At 44.3% G+C, this 14644-nt stretch overlaps 1 protein-coding gene across 5 annotated transcripts in view; it reads left to right on the forward strand.

The window, feature by feature from the left end:
- Fnip2 (folliculin interacting protein 2) overlaps positions 1-14644 on the forward strand; it is a 109337-nt gene that overhangs the window by 62811 nt on the left and 31882 nt on the right. For all 5 annotated transcript variants that reach the window (XM_052180326.1, XM_052180328.1, XM_052180329.1 and 2 more), the window contains 4 exons: positions 3961-4090; positions 9947-10148; positions 10503-10591; positions 14437-14583. In XM_052180326.1, the coding sequence (XP_052036286.1) occupies positions 3961-4090; positions 9947-10148; positions 10503-10591; positions 14437-14583 (568 nt within the window). The remainder of the gene's footprint in view (positions 1-3960; positions 4091-9946; positions 10149-10502; positions 10592-14436; positions 14584-14644) is intronic.

The following is a 14644-nucleotide window of genomic DNA, read 5'->3' on the forward strand; positions in this document are numbered from 1 at the left end:
CAAGGGTATGAACTGGCAGTGTGATTTATGAGTTCGGTTACTGACCTTGTTTATTAATGAGGTTGTATTGACTGGGTCTCTTCACTACGAAGTTGATTCCCCTGGACATTTGTGTGCATGCCTTACCCTTCACCTGAGATGTGCTCCCTTGCCCTGAGGGGCAAGAGTCTGCAGAAATGATTTCAAATTTTCTGCATGAACATTGTGTTTTTCTCATTTCTTACCTTATACATGGTTATTATTTCAAGGACATTTATCTTTCGCTTTGGGTATAACCCAGTAACATTTATATTTGCCTAAGTTGCCCAGGCCTTAACCCTGGGAGCAACTGTGATGCCAATGACACTGCTTTCATGGGGACAGCAGGACGGGAGCTCTGACACCCCTGTTCCAGTCCTGAGTACTTCTGAGTCATCTGTTGTTTTCTATCCCAGCCCTAGAGTTGGAGCGTTCGTGGTTCAGAGACTGTCTCTGGGAGGGCAGCATGGGTCTCTTGTGGATATTCTAAAAAAGTCTTCTGTATCTATATTTAAAATAAAAGCTAATTTAGAAAATTACTTTTGAAATGGGCTCATTAAGTTGTTGATCTGGTTGACTTTTTAACTCACTGTTGCCCAGGCCCGGAGGCCTTCAGTTTATGATCCTCCTGCTCAGCTGTCACACCTGCCAAAAAGATCATTTTTAAGAGGTTGCTTGTAATGGTTGTTACTAGAAATTTTCAAGTAAGGGGGCTAGAGAGATGGCCTGTTCTGTAAAGGGCTTACTGCCTAAGTGTTGAGGACCCGAGTTTGGCTTCATAGTCCTTATGCGATCTGATGATGCACTCTGGATCTGGAACCTCAGCGCTTCTATGATGAGATTTGCAGTGGAGGCAGGAGGATCCTCAGAAGCTCTCGAGTCAGCTGGCCTGGCATACATGTACAGGAATAAAGAAGGAAGAAAATTTTAAGTAAGGGCTTGGAGAGAGGACACTGGTTGCATGCATATAGGAAGTAGTAGTTTTAGGACTTGACAACAACAGCATATGGGTTACCAGGGTGGATGGTGGAACCGTGCACAGCTCTCTGGTTTCTGGCTTGAGGAAATAAATGGGAAGGCATCATTAACCAGAGTCAGGGATCACGAGGAAGACACAGCTGAGGTGTTTTTGTTTGTTTGTTTGTTTGTTTGTTTGTTTTACCAGAACTGCCCCCAAATTCTCCAATTGGGAATTATCTGCTGTATTTAAAGTGAGAAGTTGTCTGGGCAGGGATGGGTCAGAGCACCTGCAATCTGGAAGTTTTGAGTCCACAGTAGTGAGTAGTGTAAGACTTACAGGCTGGATTTGAGACCAGTCTTTCTAGGCCAGCTTAGTAGTAGGGTGTCTTCTCCTTCAGTGTGTTCCTATTTAGCTAGAAAGAGAGTTTCACCATCCTCCTGTAACTACACTCCCTGTGTCCTTACAGTGCCCAGTGTGAGGGAAACCATGAACACTTTTGAACATTCCTTTTTGAATGAAGTATGTGCAAATGAACCTTCAGAGTAAGAACAGACATTATTGAAGTGTTCAAATAAAATACATTTTAGCTTTGCTGCAGAAACAGCAAAATAGTTTGAGAGGTGCAGTGGTAGAGTTATAATCTAATGAGGTAGCCAGGAGCCTCGAGAGTTACACGAGGAGGTTGGGCATGCCGTTTTACCCTTAAGGAGCGCTTTGGTGAGATTAGACAATTACAGGTCTACCTTTGGGAAGTGAGAGTCCTGTAAGCAAACGTAAATTGTAGGGTTTATTGCTCTGTTTTGGTTTTGAGATAGGGTCTCTGTATAGCCCTGGCTGTCCTGGAATTCGCTCTGTAGACTAGGCTGGCCTCAGACTCACAGAGATCTGCCTCCTGGTGTGGGGATTCTCAACGCTGAGCTGGCTGACAAGAAGCTCCTCTCCCTTTCCGTACTCTCATAAGTTTTCCTTTTTCTGTCCTGCCTCAGCTTGGGATATCAGTGTGGAGGAATGATCAGAGCAGCTGCTCTAGGGTTTTATGTTCAGAAACTTCAGGATCTTTTAAAACATGGTATTTTTATTCAAGGGTCTTTTCTAGGAATGATAAGACTTGCTTTTGAAGACTTACTTGTTTTACCAGTGATGTAGGCCTTGCCATGCTAGGCAAGTTTTGTGCTGCTAAACTGTATCGCCAGCCGTCTTTGAGACGGGCAAACCTTGAATTCCTCTCTGTAGTAATCCAGCCTCCCGAATAGCTGGTGTTATAGGCCATGACACCAGGTAAGGCTTAGGGGAGCCTCTGAAACTTTAAAGTCATTTTGTAGTCTTAAAATGTATTGTCTATAATTAATTTTATTAATTATGTTTATTAATTTAATGTTTATTAATTTTCTGTATTTGAAAATGAGGATCAGAGGCTGGGCATGGTGGCACGTTTTTAATTCCAGTACCAGGGAGGCAGAGACAGGTGGAGGATCTCTTTGTGAGTTTGAGGCCAGCCTGGCCTACATAGTGAGTTCCAGGAGAGCCAGGGTCACATATACCTTGTCTCAGAAAACAAAATAAAAAAGAAGAATGAATGGATAAAGGAAGAAAGGAAGGGAGGGAGGGGATCAGGAGAGGGGAAGTCTCACAAAGATGAATTGGTCACTGCCTAAATTTTACCTTCAAAAAGAGAGTGAAGAAATAGGCCAAAGGAAGAAATTCATGTAAGTAAGCTTTGTAATATGATGTTGACTAAGATATATATACTTGGGCTGTGTCTTTAGAGATCAGCAGTGCTTACGCCAAGGGAAGGATTCCTTTGTATTCACAGTGTGAAGCCTGATCGTGTGCACTGGTTCTGTCTGCAGGTTTGTGAATTAGGAATCTGTGTATCTAAGAACAGAAGGTGGCTAGGGGCGGGTAGGCTAGCATTCTTATTTCCTCTAGAGTGGTGGCATATGTCTGTAATCCCAGCACTGGGTTTAAAAAGAAAAAAAAAGCCTGCATGTCCCCACCCCCCACCCCCATTTATCTGCAGAATATTTGGAAAAGAGAAATTTTAGTCTCCCCCTGCTGGATGTGATTGGCAAAAAAATTTAGGACGAGTGTGTAATTGTAAATTTAGCTACTTTAGTGGGCTCTTTTCCTACCCGCCTTTTCCCACCCTTCCAACCCAACACTAGATGGGGAGAGAAAGGTTAGAGGAGAAAGGAGGCATCTGTATCATTAGACTGCCCCCTGCTGAGTATTAGGGCGTGCGTTTATGATGGTAAAATACACATTACATAAAATTTACCATTTTCCACTCTTCTGGAGGTTGATTGTAGGGAGGCTGGTATGTAGCTCAGGCTAGCCTAAGACTCAAAATTACATAATTAAGCTGGCCTGGAACTCAGGATCCGGGCTAGAGAGATGACTGCTCTTTCAGAGGTCCTGAGTTCAGTTCCCAGCAACCACATGGTGGCTCACTACCATCTGTAATGGAATTCAATTCCCTCTTCTGGTGTGTCTCAAGACAGCTACAGTGTACTCATATACATAAAATAAATAAATATGTTTTTACAAAAACCCCCAAAAAACCCTCAAGATCCTCCTGGTTCTGCATCTGTAGTGCTGCACTACTGTGCCTGTGTATATTTATTACTGATTCATTTGTGGGAGGGTGAGTGAGTGAACATGTATGTACAAGTGTATAATAAGCATGTGCTGCATGAGTTTGTCACCTTGGGTGTCATTTGCTTTCTGAGGTAGAGTCTCTTCCTGGAACATGGACGTTTCTGATTTGGCTAGCATGACTGGCCAGTGAACCCCAGGGTTTCTCCTGACCCTTCCTCCCCAGTGCCGAATAACAAGTGTGTACCTGCCAGCCTAGGTTTTCATGTGGGCTCTGAGTAGTGGCCCCAGACTCTATGGAACCCATTGTAGATGTACTGTGTGCCGTAACGTGCACCGTAAGGACTCAAGCTGGACTTTCTCACTTGAAATGCACTGCCTTGCAGCTTCCCTGAGCAGCCTTTTGATCACGCCCTTCCCGTCTCCGAGTTCCTCCTCCTCCTCCTCCAGCAGTTACCAGCGCCGCTGGCTTCGAAGTCAGACAACGAGTTTGGAAAATGGCATCTTTCCAAGGAGGTGAGTTACTTGTTTCCTCTGGCTAAGGAAAGTGCTAGTATAAACAGCTTGCAGAACCTGGCAGGCCTATCTAACTTGCCTGCTGTCAGGGCCAGAAGACCTGAAACCTTGTGATTAGGTCCGACTTAGCCTGAAGTTTACCTGTTAAATTGTAAGGAGATTTACAGTAAATTAAAACTAGGTAGGCTGGCCTGGGAAACAGTATGAAGCCCAGACGGGTCTCGCTCACCATCTTTTGCTTCTGCTTCCTAAGTGATAGGGTTATGAATATGTTGACACTGGGCCCAGCTGAAAACTCATCTTTTTGTTTAGAAGATACTGGAAATGCCTGGAAAGCTGTGCAGTGTGGGTGCTAACTTTGGTGATGACTTAAAGTGAATAAATACCGTCCCAGGTCACAGTGATTCCAACATGGTGTTTGAGGCCCAGTTCCTTTGTGGCACTACTAAACAGGTGTGGATATGAGTACACATGGAGATAGCCTCAAGTTATTTTCTACCTTGGTTCAGTTTGTTTCCTTCAGTTGTGTATAGAGCACATGCATTTGATGCTGTACCAGTAACACCCGGGTCCTTGTTTTTGTATCTCAAAACATTTAAATGGAATTTTTACATGTCATTGAACTATTTGTGTTAGTTAACTGAGTTTGTAAGTTGCCTAGTAGTCCCCATGCTTGAGAGAATCTTCGAGGATGACTCACTCACGTGCTTGTGCTGGAGTAGTTAACGTCCCAGGTGACAAGTGTCAAGGAAGATCAGGTCTCTGTAACATGGTGAGGGCTGGGAGGACATGGGAACCGAGGGGAGAAGCACAGTGGTGGGGACTCGGGCTGATGAGGGCCCTGGAGGAAGGTACGTGGAGCAGCAAGAGCTGGGCGCATCGCCTCTGTTCTCGCCAGTCCCTACAAGGTTGCAGCTTGTCCTTCCCTGAGCTGCTGCTCTTCGGTGAGTGAACTTTAGTGGAGTGATGAGATCATGGAGTCAGGGATGAGGGCAAGTCCTAGGTCTGCCCTCCTCATGCATGTGCGAGAGCTTGTAACCAGCTTCTGGCAGCTTCTTCTTGAGAATTAGGACAGTAACAGGTTCAGCCTTGGCCTTGGCGTTGTTAGGAGAATAAAACTAGATGAGCGAGTCAAGGGGTCAGGCCACGTTTGGTATACGGCAAATAAAACATGGTTGCTGTGTATGTATAATCCTAGCTCTTGGGAGATAGACTTATGGCAAGCTTCGTCCAAGGCCAGCCTGGGCTGTGCACAGACACTGTCTCAAAAGACCAAAATTCAGGTTCTCGAGATGGCTCTGTGGTTAAAGGCACCTACTGCCAAGCTTAATGACCTGAGTTTGATCTCAGGATCCATACAGTGGAGGAAGAGAGCCAACTCCAGGAAGTTCTCCATGACTTCCAGGTATGTGCCGTGGCCTGTGCTCAAAACCACATATATATACAAAAGTCAAAAAAAAAATTTTTAGGGTATGGTCTCTACATAGCTCTGGCTATCTTGGAACTCACTATATACACCAGGCTGACCTCAAACTCAACGGAGATCCACCTGCCTCTGCGTCTCGAGTACTGGGATTAAAGATGTGTGCCACTGTGCCCAGTATTTTATTTTCAATTGCAGATCAAATATCAGAAATCTAGAAAACAAAGTGAAAGGAGACCTGGCACTGGGAACTGTGACTCGTTACTGAGCCTCCACCTAAATATGAGTCTTACCTTCAGAAAGCCCAGGCACAGAAAGCCAGTGTGAATGCGAAAATACCAGGCCCCTACTCATAAGGCAAGAAGAATGCTAGTACAGGTGCTAAAATGTAAAGTTCATGTATAAAAAAATCTTACTTAAAATGTAATAGTGGTATATGAAGAACAACATAAAATTATAAATACTAAAAGTAACACTTTTGTGTTATAATTTAATATGGTACAAAATAATATCATGATACACTCTAAGCCCTTTTTTCCCCTAAGTATTGATGCCCCACCCTGCTATCATGACTAATGCAGAAGAGGAAACACAATGATCAGCGTATTGTGGATCTCAGCCTGATTTGTAGGAACATGCAGTTGAGGGGTCCAGTGGCTTCCCTCTGCTGTTGATTACTCCCTTTAGGAAGTACGTGACCTGAAAATTGATTCCTCCCTTCTGTTCATTCCCATTTTCTGTTGTGGGACTAACACTGACCTGGAGCCTGGAGCTGCTACACCCTGCCTCTCATGGCTGAGTGCTGGGGTCGCAGCTCCACTCCATCTCTAGACCAGAACCCTGGCATCAAAAGCTTCTGGCTCTGAAAGGAAGTCCACAGTAAAGACACCCTTCTTATCCTACACGGTGGTGTACACCTTCAACTCTAACACTCAGGTAGCAGAGTCAGATAGATGTGTTCGAGGACAGCCTGTTATATGTAGCAAGTTTCAAGCCAGCCAGGGCTACATGATGATAAAAAGTAAATTTTAATTTTAATATAAATAAGTAGAATATTCTCCCTAAAGAGAGTTAGATGTAGTTAAGCATGATATAAACCCTGAAGGCTGGCTCCATTCTGACTTCAGGCTACTTATGCTAGGTAGCAAGCTTCGGGTATTGGAGACCTATTTGTATCCTTCAGCTAATAATAGCTCTGCTACCTGTGGAGACAGGAGCCTAGGGCATTTTATCCCTTAGGAAAAATCACCCAGAGCTGGAGAGATGGCTCAGTGGTTAAGAGCACTGACTACTCTTCCGAAGGTCCTGAGTTCAAATCCCAGCAACGACATGGTGGCTCACAACCATCTGTAATGAGATCTGACGCCCTCTTCTGGAGTGTCTAAAGACAGCTACAGTATATTTACATATAATAAATAAATAAATCTTTAAAAAAAAATCACCCAAGTTCCGAAGGAGCCAGACATGGAGGCATGCCCCTTGCAAGCCTTTTAGTTATTAAATTGAGCAAAGTTGCCAGTGGGACGCTCTTAGACTCATGTTTCGTAGGTTCAGTGTAAGTTCAGATCTGACCTCCACAGTAATTGTACTTGGCAGCTCTGATATCAAGTATAGTTTACACGTATGTACTAAAATGATGATAACTTTTATTTTATGATTTTGAGGTACTTGCATATGTCAGTATTTCTTAAGCGTAACAGAACACAATTTCATTTATTTATTTCTTTTTTGACATATGGTCTAGCTCTGTAGTCCGCAGTAGCCTTGAGCGCGTGGTCCTTCTGCCTTACTCTCACGCCTCCTCTGATTTCTCTATATGGAAAAAACTTAACTGTGTAGTGTGTAGCCATGGTTGGTTTGTATGTGTATGTGCGCGCGTGCGTGCGTGCGTGCGTGTGTGTGTGTGTGTGTGTGTGTGTGTGTGTGTGTGTGAGTGTGTGTGTCTGTGTCTTGAAATCTACTAGTCAGCGGATCTGATTGCTTCCAGACAGATCTTCCCTGTGGCTCTGCATCTGTCACAGAGCATCCAGCAGCATGAGCTGGAGCTGCTGGGTCAGTCAGGGTGAGCATGCCTGTTGATATCCAAGAGCCTGGACTGGCAAAGGTGGCATCCTGGGTTATAACTCTAGAGTCATTCCTAGAGAGCCTCTGTCCCCGGGCTAGTGCTGCTTCAGTTTCTGTACTTCAGAACAGCTTGTGCAGCATACCTGGACCCGGGGAGAGTATGAAAAAGTACCCCTCTATACAATTGGATTCTCTGAAACTTCTTCAAGCATTCTTTGTTGTGGAATAATACTTAAAAGATGATTAGGATACTCTGATGTGACTTGTTTCGGTGTGGATAGTTGATCCAGGACAACTGACTGGTTGAAGTCTGGACAACAGACTGAAGTCCAGTGGCTTTAGATGCTAGCGATAAAGACTGTAAGATCTGGTCTCTGTTCAGCTAGGGAAGTTTTACAGCAGTTCAGCAGGTGGCACTCTCTGCTATGCTAAAACCGATGGCTGAGTTGACCGTTGTTTAGAGGGTAGAGGAGGAGATGAATAAGAGCCCAGTGTGGATCACAGCTTGAGTCTAAAAATCCACCATGGCTTGAGGAGGAGTGGAATGATGCGAGTGCTTTACTTTTGAGGAAGACGAGAACTAGAACATTCAGCAAAGAGGCAAGCTTTACATTATCACACCAAAAAATATTTTTTTATTTTTGAAGCAGGGTCTCACTATTTCTGTCCTTGGACTTAAGTTGAAAGCTGTATTGTCAGTCAGTCTACCTCAGCCTCTTGAGTTGGTGGGATTGCAGATGTGCACCACCACACCTGACTAGAATTTCTATGTGCATAGCAGCAATAAACTGGCTCATAGGAACAAGTTTTTAATACAGGGACTTTACAACAAAGAGTAGGAGCCTTTTCAAATATCAGGCTACTGTCTATGTGAAAATTTCCGACAGTCTCATGATTCTCTAAGCTTTTTCTGGTCATTTCTCAGAGAAAAGAGTTGGAGTTGGCAGAAGGCTCTTCGGTGTGTTTTCACGGCACCTGCAGATCAGGAGGGACCTTGTCACTCACACCCTCATCTCAGATCTTGAGGGATGTTAAGGAGAGCAGAAACAGATGCCTCAGAGCCTAGAGCAAGTGCTCACCTCCCTTCTTTTAAACATAGCTTTCCTAACCGTGTAGCTTTGGACGTATGTTAGTAAATGTTAGTAAAAAAGTGTGTGTGTTAGTAAAATCCAGATATAGCTTAAAACTTACAGGATACTTCAGACTGTGAATAGAGCCCTAAAAATGGTACAGCTGGTGACAAAGAAAACATGTCATGTGCTGCCGCATAGCAGGCTAGCTACACTCGCTTGCAGTCTACTCTGGCCTTTACCTTGGTGTAGAACAAAACAAATTCTCTTATTTCCCCACTTGCTGTTAGTAGCTATTGTGCTAGCTCTCGTGACTCTTCATAGCATTTAAATAAGAGTCATGGTTAAGCCATAATTGTATTATTCCTAAGATGGATATTAAGAAGCTATTGGCTCCATAATTCTTTTATTACAGAAGCAGAGTCTTTTGACTGTATCAGAAGAGAGTTAAGCCTTTCTGCTTAGTGGATTTCCCAGAGTGTTCAGTCAGTTAATCACATCGCTTCCTCTGAGCATTTAGAGGAGTTACTTCATCTGCTGGTTCTGATGGCCTTGGGGTGGTGCCAGGGAGTGTTGAAGGACCGATACTCCACAGGACCTGTCTTCTGACTCTTCTTCTGTTCTTACCTATCAACAAAAAACAAAGACCTGTGTTTCGTCTGCTTGTTTGTTTTATATTCTAGGGTGCACTTGTGCCGGAGAACACCATGGACATGAGAGGACAACTTTCAGGAGTCAGTTCTTGCCTTCCTCCTTGTTGAGGCAGGGTTTCTTTTGTTTCTCCTCTGTCGTATTCTAGGCTTGCAGGCCTGTGAGTGTCCCGCTACCAATTCTGCTCCTGCCTGTCACTCACAGTAGAAATGCTGGGATCACGGCTGTGTGCCGCCACATCAGCCTTTTCAGTGAATCAGAGACAGAGCTCAGGTGTGGGCTTGTGCCACGTGGCAGAGACTTTCACCCCACAAGGGCCTCTCTAGCCTGAACCTGTGCTTTGATTGAACTGGTGTCTCCCACTCCTTCTAAATGCAATCAAAAGGGCGAGAGTCAAATGTTTAAACTGCTACTGGCTTTCATCTGAGCGTCTATGGATGGTAAGAAGGTAGTGTGTAAGATGTGTAATGTGGGAAGTGGATAACCTCTTGGTTTTCGTGATAAAGGAGTAAGAATGAGTCGGAGGTAGATTGCTGGCCAGCTGAGTTCTCAGTATTCTGCACAAGCACCCTGAGTATCATCCCGTGACAAGACACCTTCAGCGACTCACTGATACACGGATACTTTTCAAACCTAATTTTCCTCCAGGTCAACTGACGAGACATTTAGCTTGGCCGAAGAAACCTGTAGCTCTAATCCAGCCATTGTTAGACGGAAGAAGATCGCCATCAGCATCATCTTCTCCTTGTGTGAGAGAGAGGCAGCACAGCGCGATTTCCAGGACTTCTTTTTCTCCCACTTCCCCCTGTTTGAATCTCACATGAACAGGCTGAAGAGTGCAATTGAAAAGGTAAGAGATGGGGGAGCCCCAGCCGGGACCCATTGCAGGCAAACATTTAAATAAGGAAGTGAAAGGAGATCACAACTGTGATCTCCTGGCCAGTAGTGGAGAGATGTGCAGTTTAAAATGGCGCACCATGTGGGAGATGGCCTGCATAAGGCAGTCAGAACATGTCCTGGTATGATGACCCTGAGGATTTTTAAGGCTGGAGACCAGGGTGCTGTAGGGAAGGAAGTTACTGCTTTTTTGATGAGAGGGAAATGTCATTGCCGTCAGGGTTTTAAATGTATGATAGCACATTGTTCCATAGTGATCAGCAGGTCAGTCATAGAGGAGTAACGCAGCTCACTCTCTTCCACGAAGGCCATGATCTCCTGTAGGAAGATCTCTGAATCCAGTCTCCGGGTCCAGTTCTATGTGAGCCGTCTGATGGAAGCACTGGGGGAATTCAGGTAAAGTTCAAGGTTTGAAATCCAACAGGAAGTGATGAGCAGTACTGTGACCTGTTGCCACGAGGCTGTCTTAAAAGAACCGGGGCACAAGCAGTATTTAGTCATCTTAGAGTCACTACTCATGAGAGCAGGGTAAGCACAGACAAACATTTGAGTAGTCCTCACTGTGCCTGACGGATCTTAATGGGGTTAATTTTGTGTTGTTGTGCTCTTGGGGTAGGGGTTGTTGTTTTGTTTTGTTTTGTGTTTATTTTGAGATGGGGTCTCACTATGTAGTCCCGGCTGGCCTGGAACTGCCTATTAGACTGAGCTGGCTTCAAACTCATAGAGATCTGCCTCTGCCTCTGCCTCTGCCTCTGCCTCTGCCTCTGCCTCCTGAGTGCTGGGATTAAGGTGTGCATTACCATGTCTGGCTTAATGGGACCGTTTTCATCAGAATGAACTGAAAACTAAAGATGTCTTGTAATTGGTTCCATGATCTTAGGTCTGTCGTCCCGTAAAATTAGAAGGCAAAGCCTTTTAACCCTTTGTACAAATGTTAGAACCGGGGCTCAAGGGTGCTGCCTGTGCCCTGAGCACATGGAGAAAAGATGTGCAGGTCTTGAAGACCTAGCTCTCATTTGCCAGGGCACATCTAGAGCACATACACACGCACGTATGTGCCTGTGGTACAAACCATGGTCTGGACAGTGGATCATCTGATGCCCCTTTGGATGCTGTAAGCAGATTCTAACTGATCTAGGGCTCCACCAGTCGTTGATGGGCACTGGTTTTCTATACTCCTCACCCATGGAGTGTGTTTAGCAGGGTGATCTGCTATCACATGGGGTTCCCCCCCCCCCCCCTGTGCTCTGCTGAGTCTCTCAGAGCCAATCTCTTAATGGGGGTGGGGTGGGGATGGAATCTCACTGCAAAGTGGTGTACCAGATAGCCAAGGGGTTAAAAAAGATTACAGTTCCTAGAATGTAAAGACATTGATGAGCTCAATGCTGCTTGAAGCAAACTTACTACTGTTTCTGACCTCCAGCTAGAGATAAGGAACTGCTGAGGTCATTTTATTTGATGAATGCCTTGAAGGTGTTGAGTAAGCTGTCTCCCTTGAGGGCAGCAGTCTTTCTGCATGATCAAGTTCAGAGCTGACTTGTGCTTGAGAGTCTGGATGTTAATCTAATCATAGTACTAATCCTTCAGAGGTGAAAACCTGAAAATAAAAAAACCAGAGATTGTATATATAGAAGTGTTTTACACTTACTTTGACAGTGAGCCCTTCCAGAAACAGACAAAATAATGTGCTAGTATTATTTTGGTTTATTTGTTTTTGAGACACATCTTCAGTGCATAGCCCTGGCTGTCCTGGAACTCCGTATGTAGACCAAGCTGTCCTTGAACTCACAGAGGTCCACCTGCCGCCTCTGTCTCCAAATGCTGGGATTAAAGTTGTGTGTCAGCACACCCAGCTGAGACATAAATTTTGTAGATGAATCCTAGACCTTGCTTCTATAATCATCTTCACTGCTACTGTTTTTATAGATATGTTTTTAGCTGAAATGGAATATCACTTTGACCCCTCCTAGGTACCCTCTTTACAACCCCTCTCGTGTCTTTTTCTCTTCCCTTACACTCTTACATTGATAGACTGCTGTTGTTACATGCATATATGCACAAATACAGAAACACGGCTTGCAGAGTTTGCTTTTGTGTAAGTGGTTTCAGGGATGACCACTGTGCAGTGGACAAACGATATGGAGGCTCATCACTAGGAGAAGAGGCTGCCTCTCCCTCTCCCAATAGTCACTAACTGACTATAGTGTTTAGTTTAGGGTGGGACCCCAGGATAAATTTTTCTCATTAGTGTTAATATATCTATGTATATTGCCGTTGTTCTGCCCTTGTCTATGCAGCCATTTCTAGAAGAGACTATTTCACTATTACTGGTATTTGGGTACTTGCAGTCTTTCTATCCCTCTTGTATAATGTTCCCAGAGCCACAGGTGGACAGCTGTGATGTAGATTTATTCATTGACAATGGGGTCCCCAACATCTTTTGATCTCTGCATTGTATCCAGTTATAGAGTCAGCTTCTTAACTCAGTAAATGCTATTTTTGGAAGTGTAAAGTTTTGTGCTTTCTGTTTCTGCCGAGGTAGGTTTGTGTTCTGTCCTGATCCCTTTAGGCACACAGCTGTGTAGTCTAGTGTGAGTATGCCTGTTGCATCTTGATTTCAGAGAGAGCTTTTGTCTTAGTCAGGGGTTCTATTCCTGTACAAACATCATGACTAAGAAGCAAGTAGGGAAGGAGAGGGTTTATTGAGCTTACACTTCCACATTTCTGTTGATCACCAAAGGAAGTCAGGACTGGAACTCAAGCAGTTCAGGATGCAGGAGGTGATGCAGAGGCCATGGAGGGATGTTTCTTACTGGCTTGCTTCCCCTGGCTTGCTCAGCCTGCTCTCTTACAGAACTCTACCAGCTCAGGGATGGCGCCACTCACAAGGGGCCCTCCCCCCTTGATCACTTATTGAGAAAATGCCCCATAACTGGATCTCATGGAAGCACTTCCCCAACTGAAGCTCCTTTCTCTGTGATAACTCCAGCCTGTGTCAAGCTGACACACAGAACCAGCCAGTGCATCTATGTTATTATTCATTCAGGGCTGAATTTCCTTTTATTCTGTGGAGAGTCTTGAGTAAGTTTTTACACTCGGGAAAAACACATGCGAGCCATGTAGCTTATAACAGAGCCTGCCACACCTGGATCCCCGTCCTCACCTTACCATTAAGTGTGTGCGTATCCCCCCCCCCAAAAAAAAAGCGGGAGGTGGTGGCCCATGCCTATAATCCCAGCACTCTGGGAGGCAGAGGCAGGCGGATTTCTGAGGTCGAGGCCAGCCTGGTTTATGGAGTGAGTTCCAGGACAGCCCAAAAAAAAAAAAAAAAAGGTGTGTGCGTATCTACATTAGAAACTGACATATGTTAGTGAGGAAGAGCCTTTGTGTAGCTTCTTATCTAAAACCAGATGGGTGTTTGATTTAGAAAGCCAGCATTAACTAGAAATCAGTAGAGCTGAGTCACCTAGCAATCTCATTTTCAACGTAGCATGTGCTTTCTCTGTCCTGCGGATCTGTGTGTGCTCCAACCTCAGCTTATTCCAGACAGAATTACTATGTAGCTGTGGCTGACTCACGCAGTTCTCCTGCCTCCGCCTCCTAAGTGCTGGGATTCCTGGTGTGCCCAGCTCTTGATCTGTATTTCTTTACCATAAGAATGCTGTGTGGAGCTAGGAATGGAACTCAGTGATTGAGTGCTTGTCTAGCAAGCTGGAAGACCAGGATTTGATTCTCAGTGCCACAAAAGCAAAATAAATACCATCTAAAAATGACTGTGTGATACACTAAAAACCTGTACAGTTTTTAAGTATACATTTAAAAATAAATTTTAAAAATGATTATAAATTCTGAAAAAGAACCCTGAATTTTTTTTAGCCTTTTATTATTTGTGTGTGTGTGCAGTGTTGGAGATCAAGCTCAGAGCAGTGTGCATGATAGGCAGATACTATATCACTGAGCTACATCCTCATAAGTTATTTTCTAAATGAATGTTTTTATGTTAGGGATGGGGTGCTTTTTCTCTTAAGGGTCTCTCTACACTGCCACCTAACTTTGCCATTGTCCTGCAGAAGCATTCATAGATAATGTATAAAAAAAATTGAGTATTCCTGGGTCTCAATAAAACTTACAAAAATGGTAACGGTCAGATTTGTGTGAATTATAGTTTGCCAACTAGTGTTAATTTATACTAAGATACCCACAATAACTACTTACTACAGTTTGTCCCTTCTCTCTTGTAGAGGGACTATCTGGAACTTATATTCTGTTCCAAGGATAGCTGAACCAGTATGGCTTACCATGATGTCGAACACCTTGGAAAAAAACCAACTCTGCCAGCGCTTTCTCAAGGAATTTATACTTCTGATTGAACAAGTCAACAAAAACCAGTAAGTATAACCCTTTTGAGACTTGTGGACCAGTTCTAAGCCAGTGCATGTTCTGCACAGG

Source organism: Apodemus sylvaticus, chromosome 4, assembly GCF_947179515.1.
Source record: "Apodemus sylvaticus chromosome 4, mApoSyl1.1, whole genome shotgun sequence".
Taxonomy (NCBI): domain Eukaryota; kingdom Metazoa; phylum Chordata; class Mammalia; order Rodentia; family Muridae; genus Apodemus; species Apodemus sylvaticus.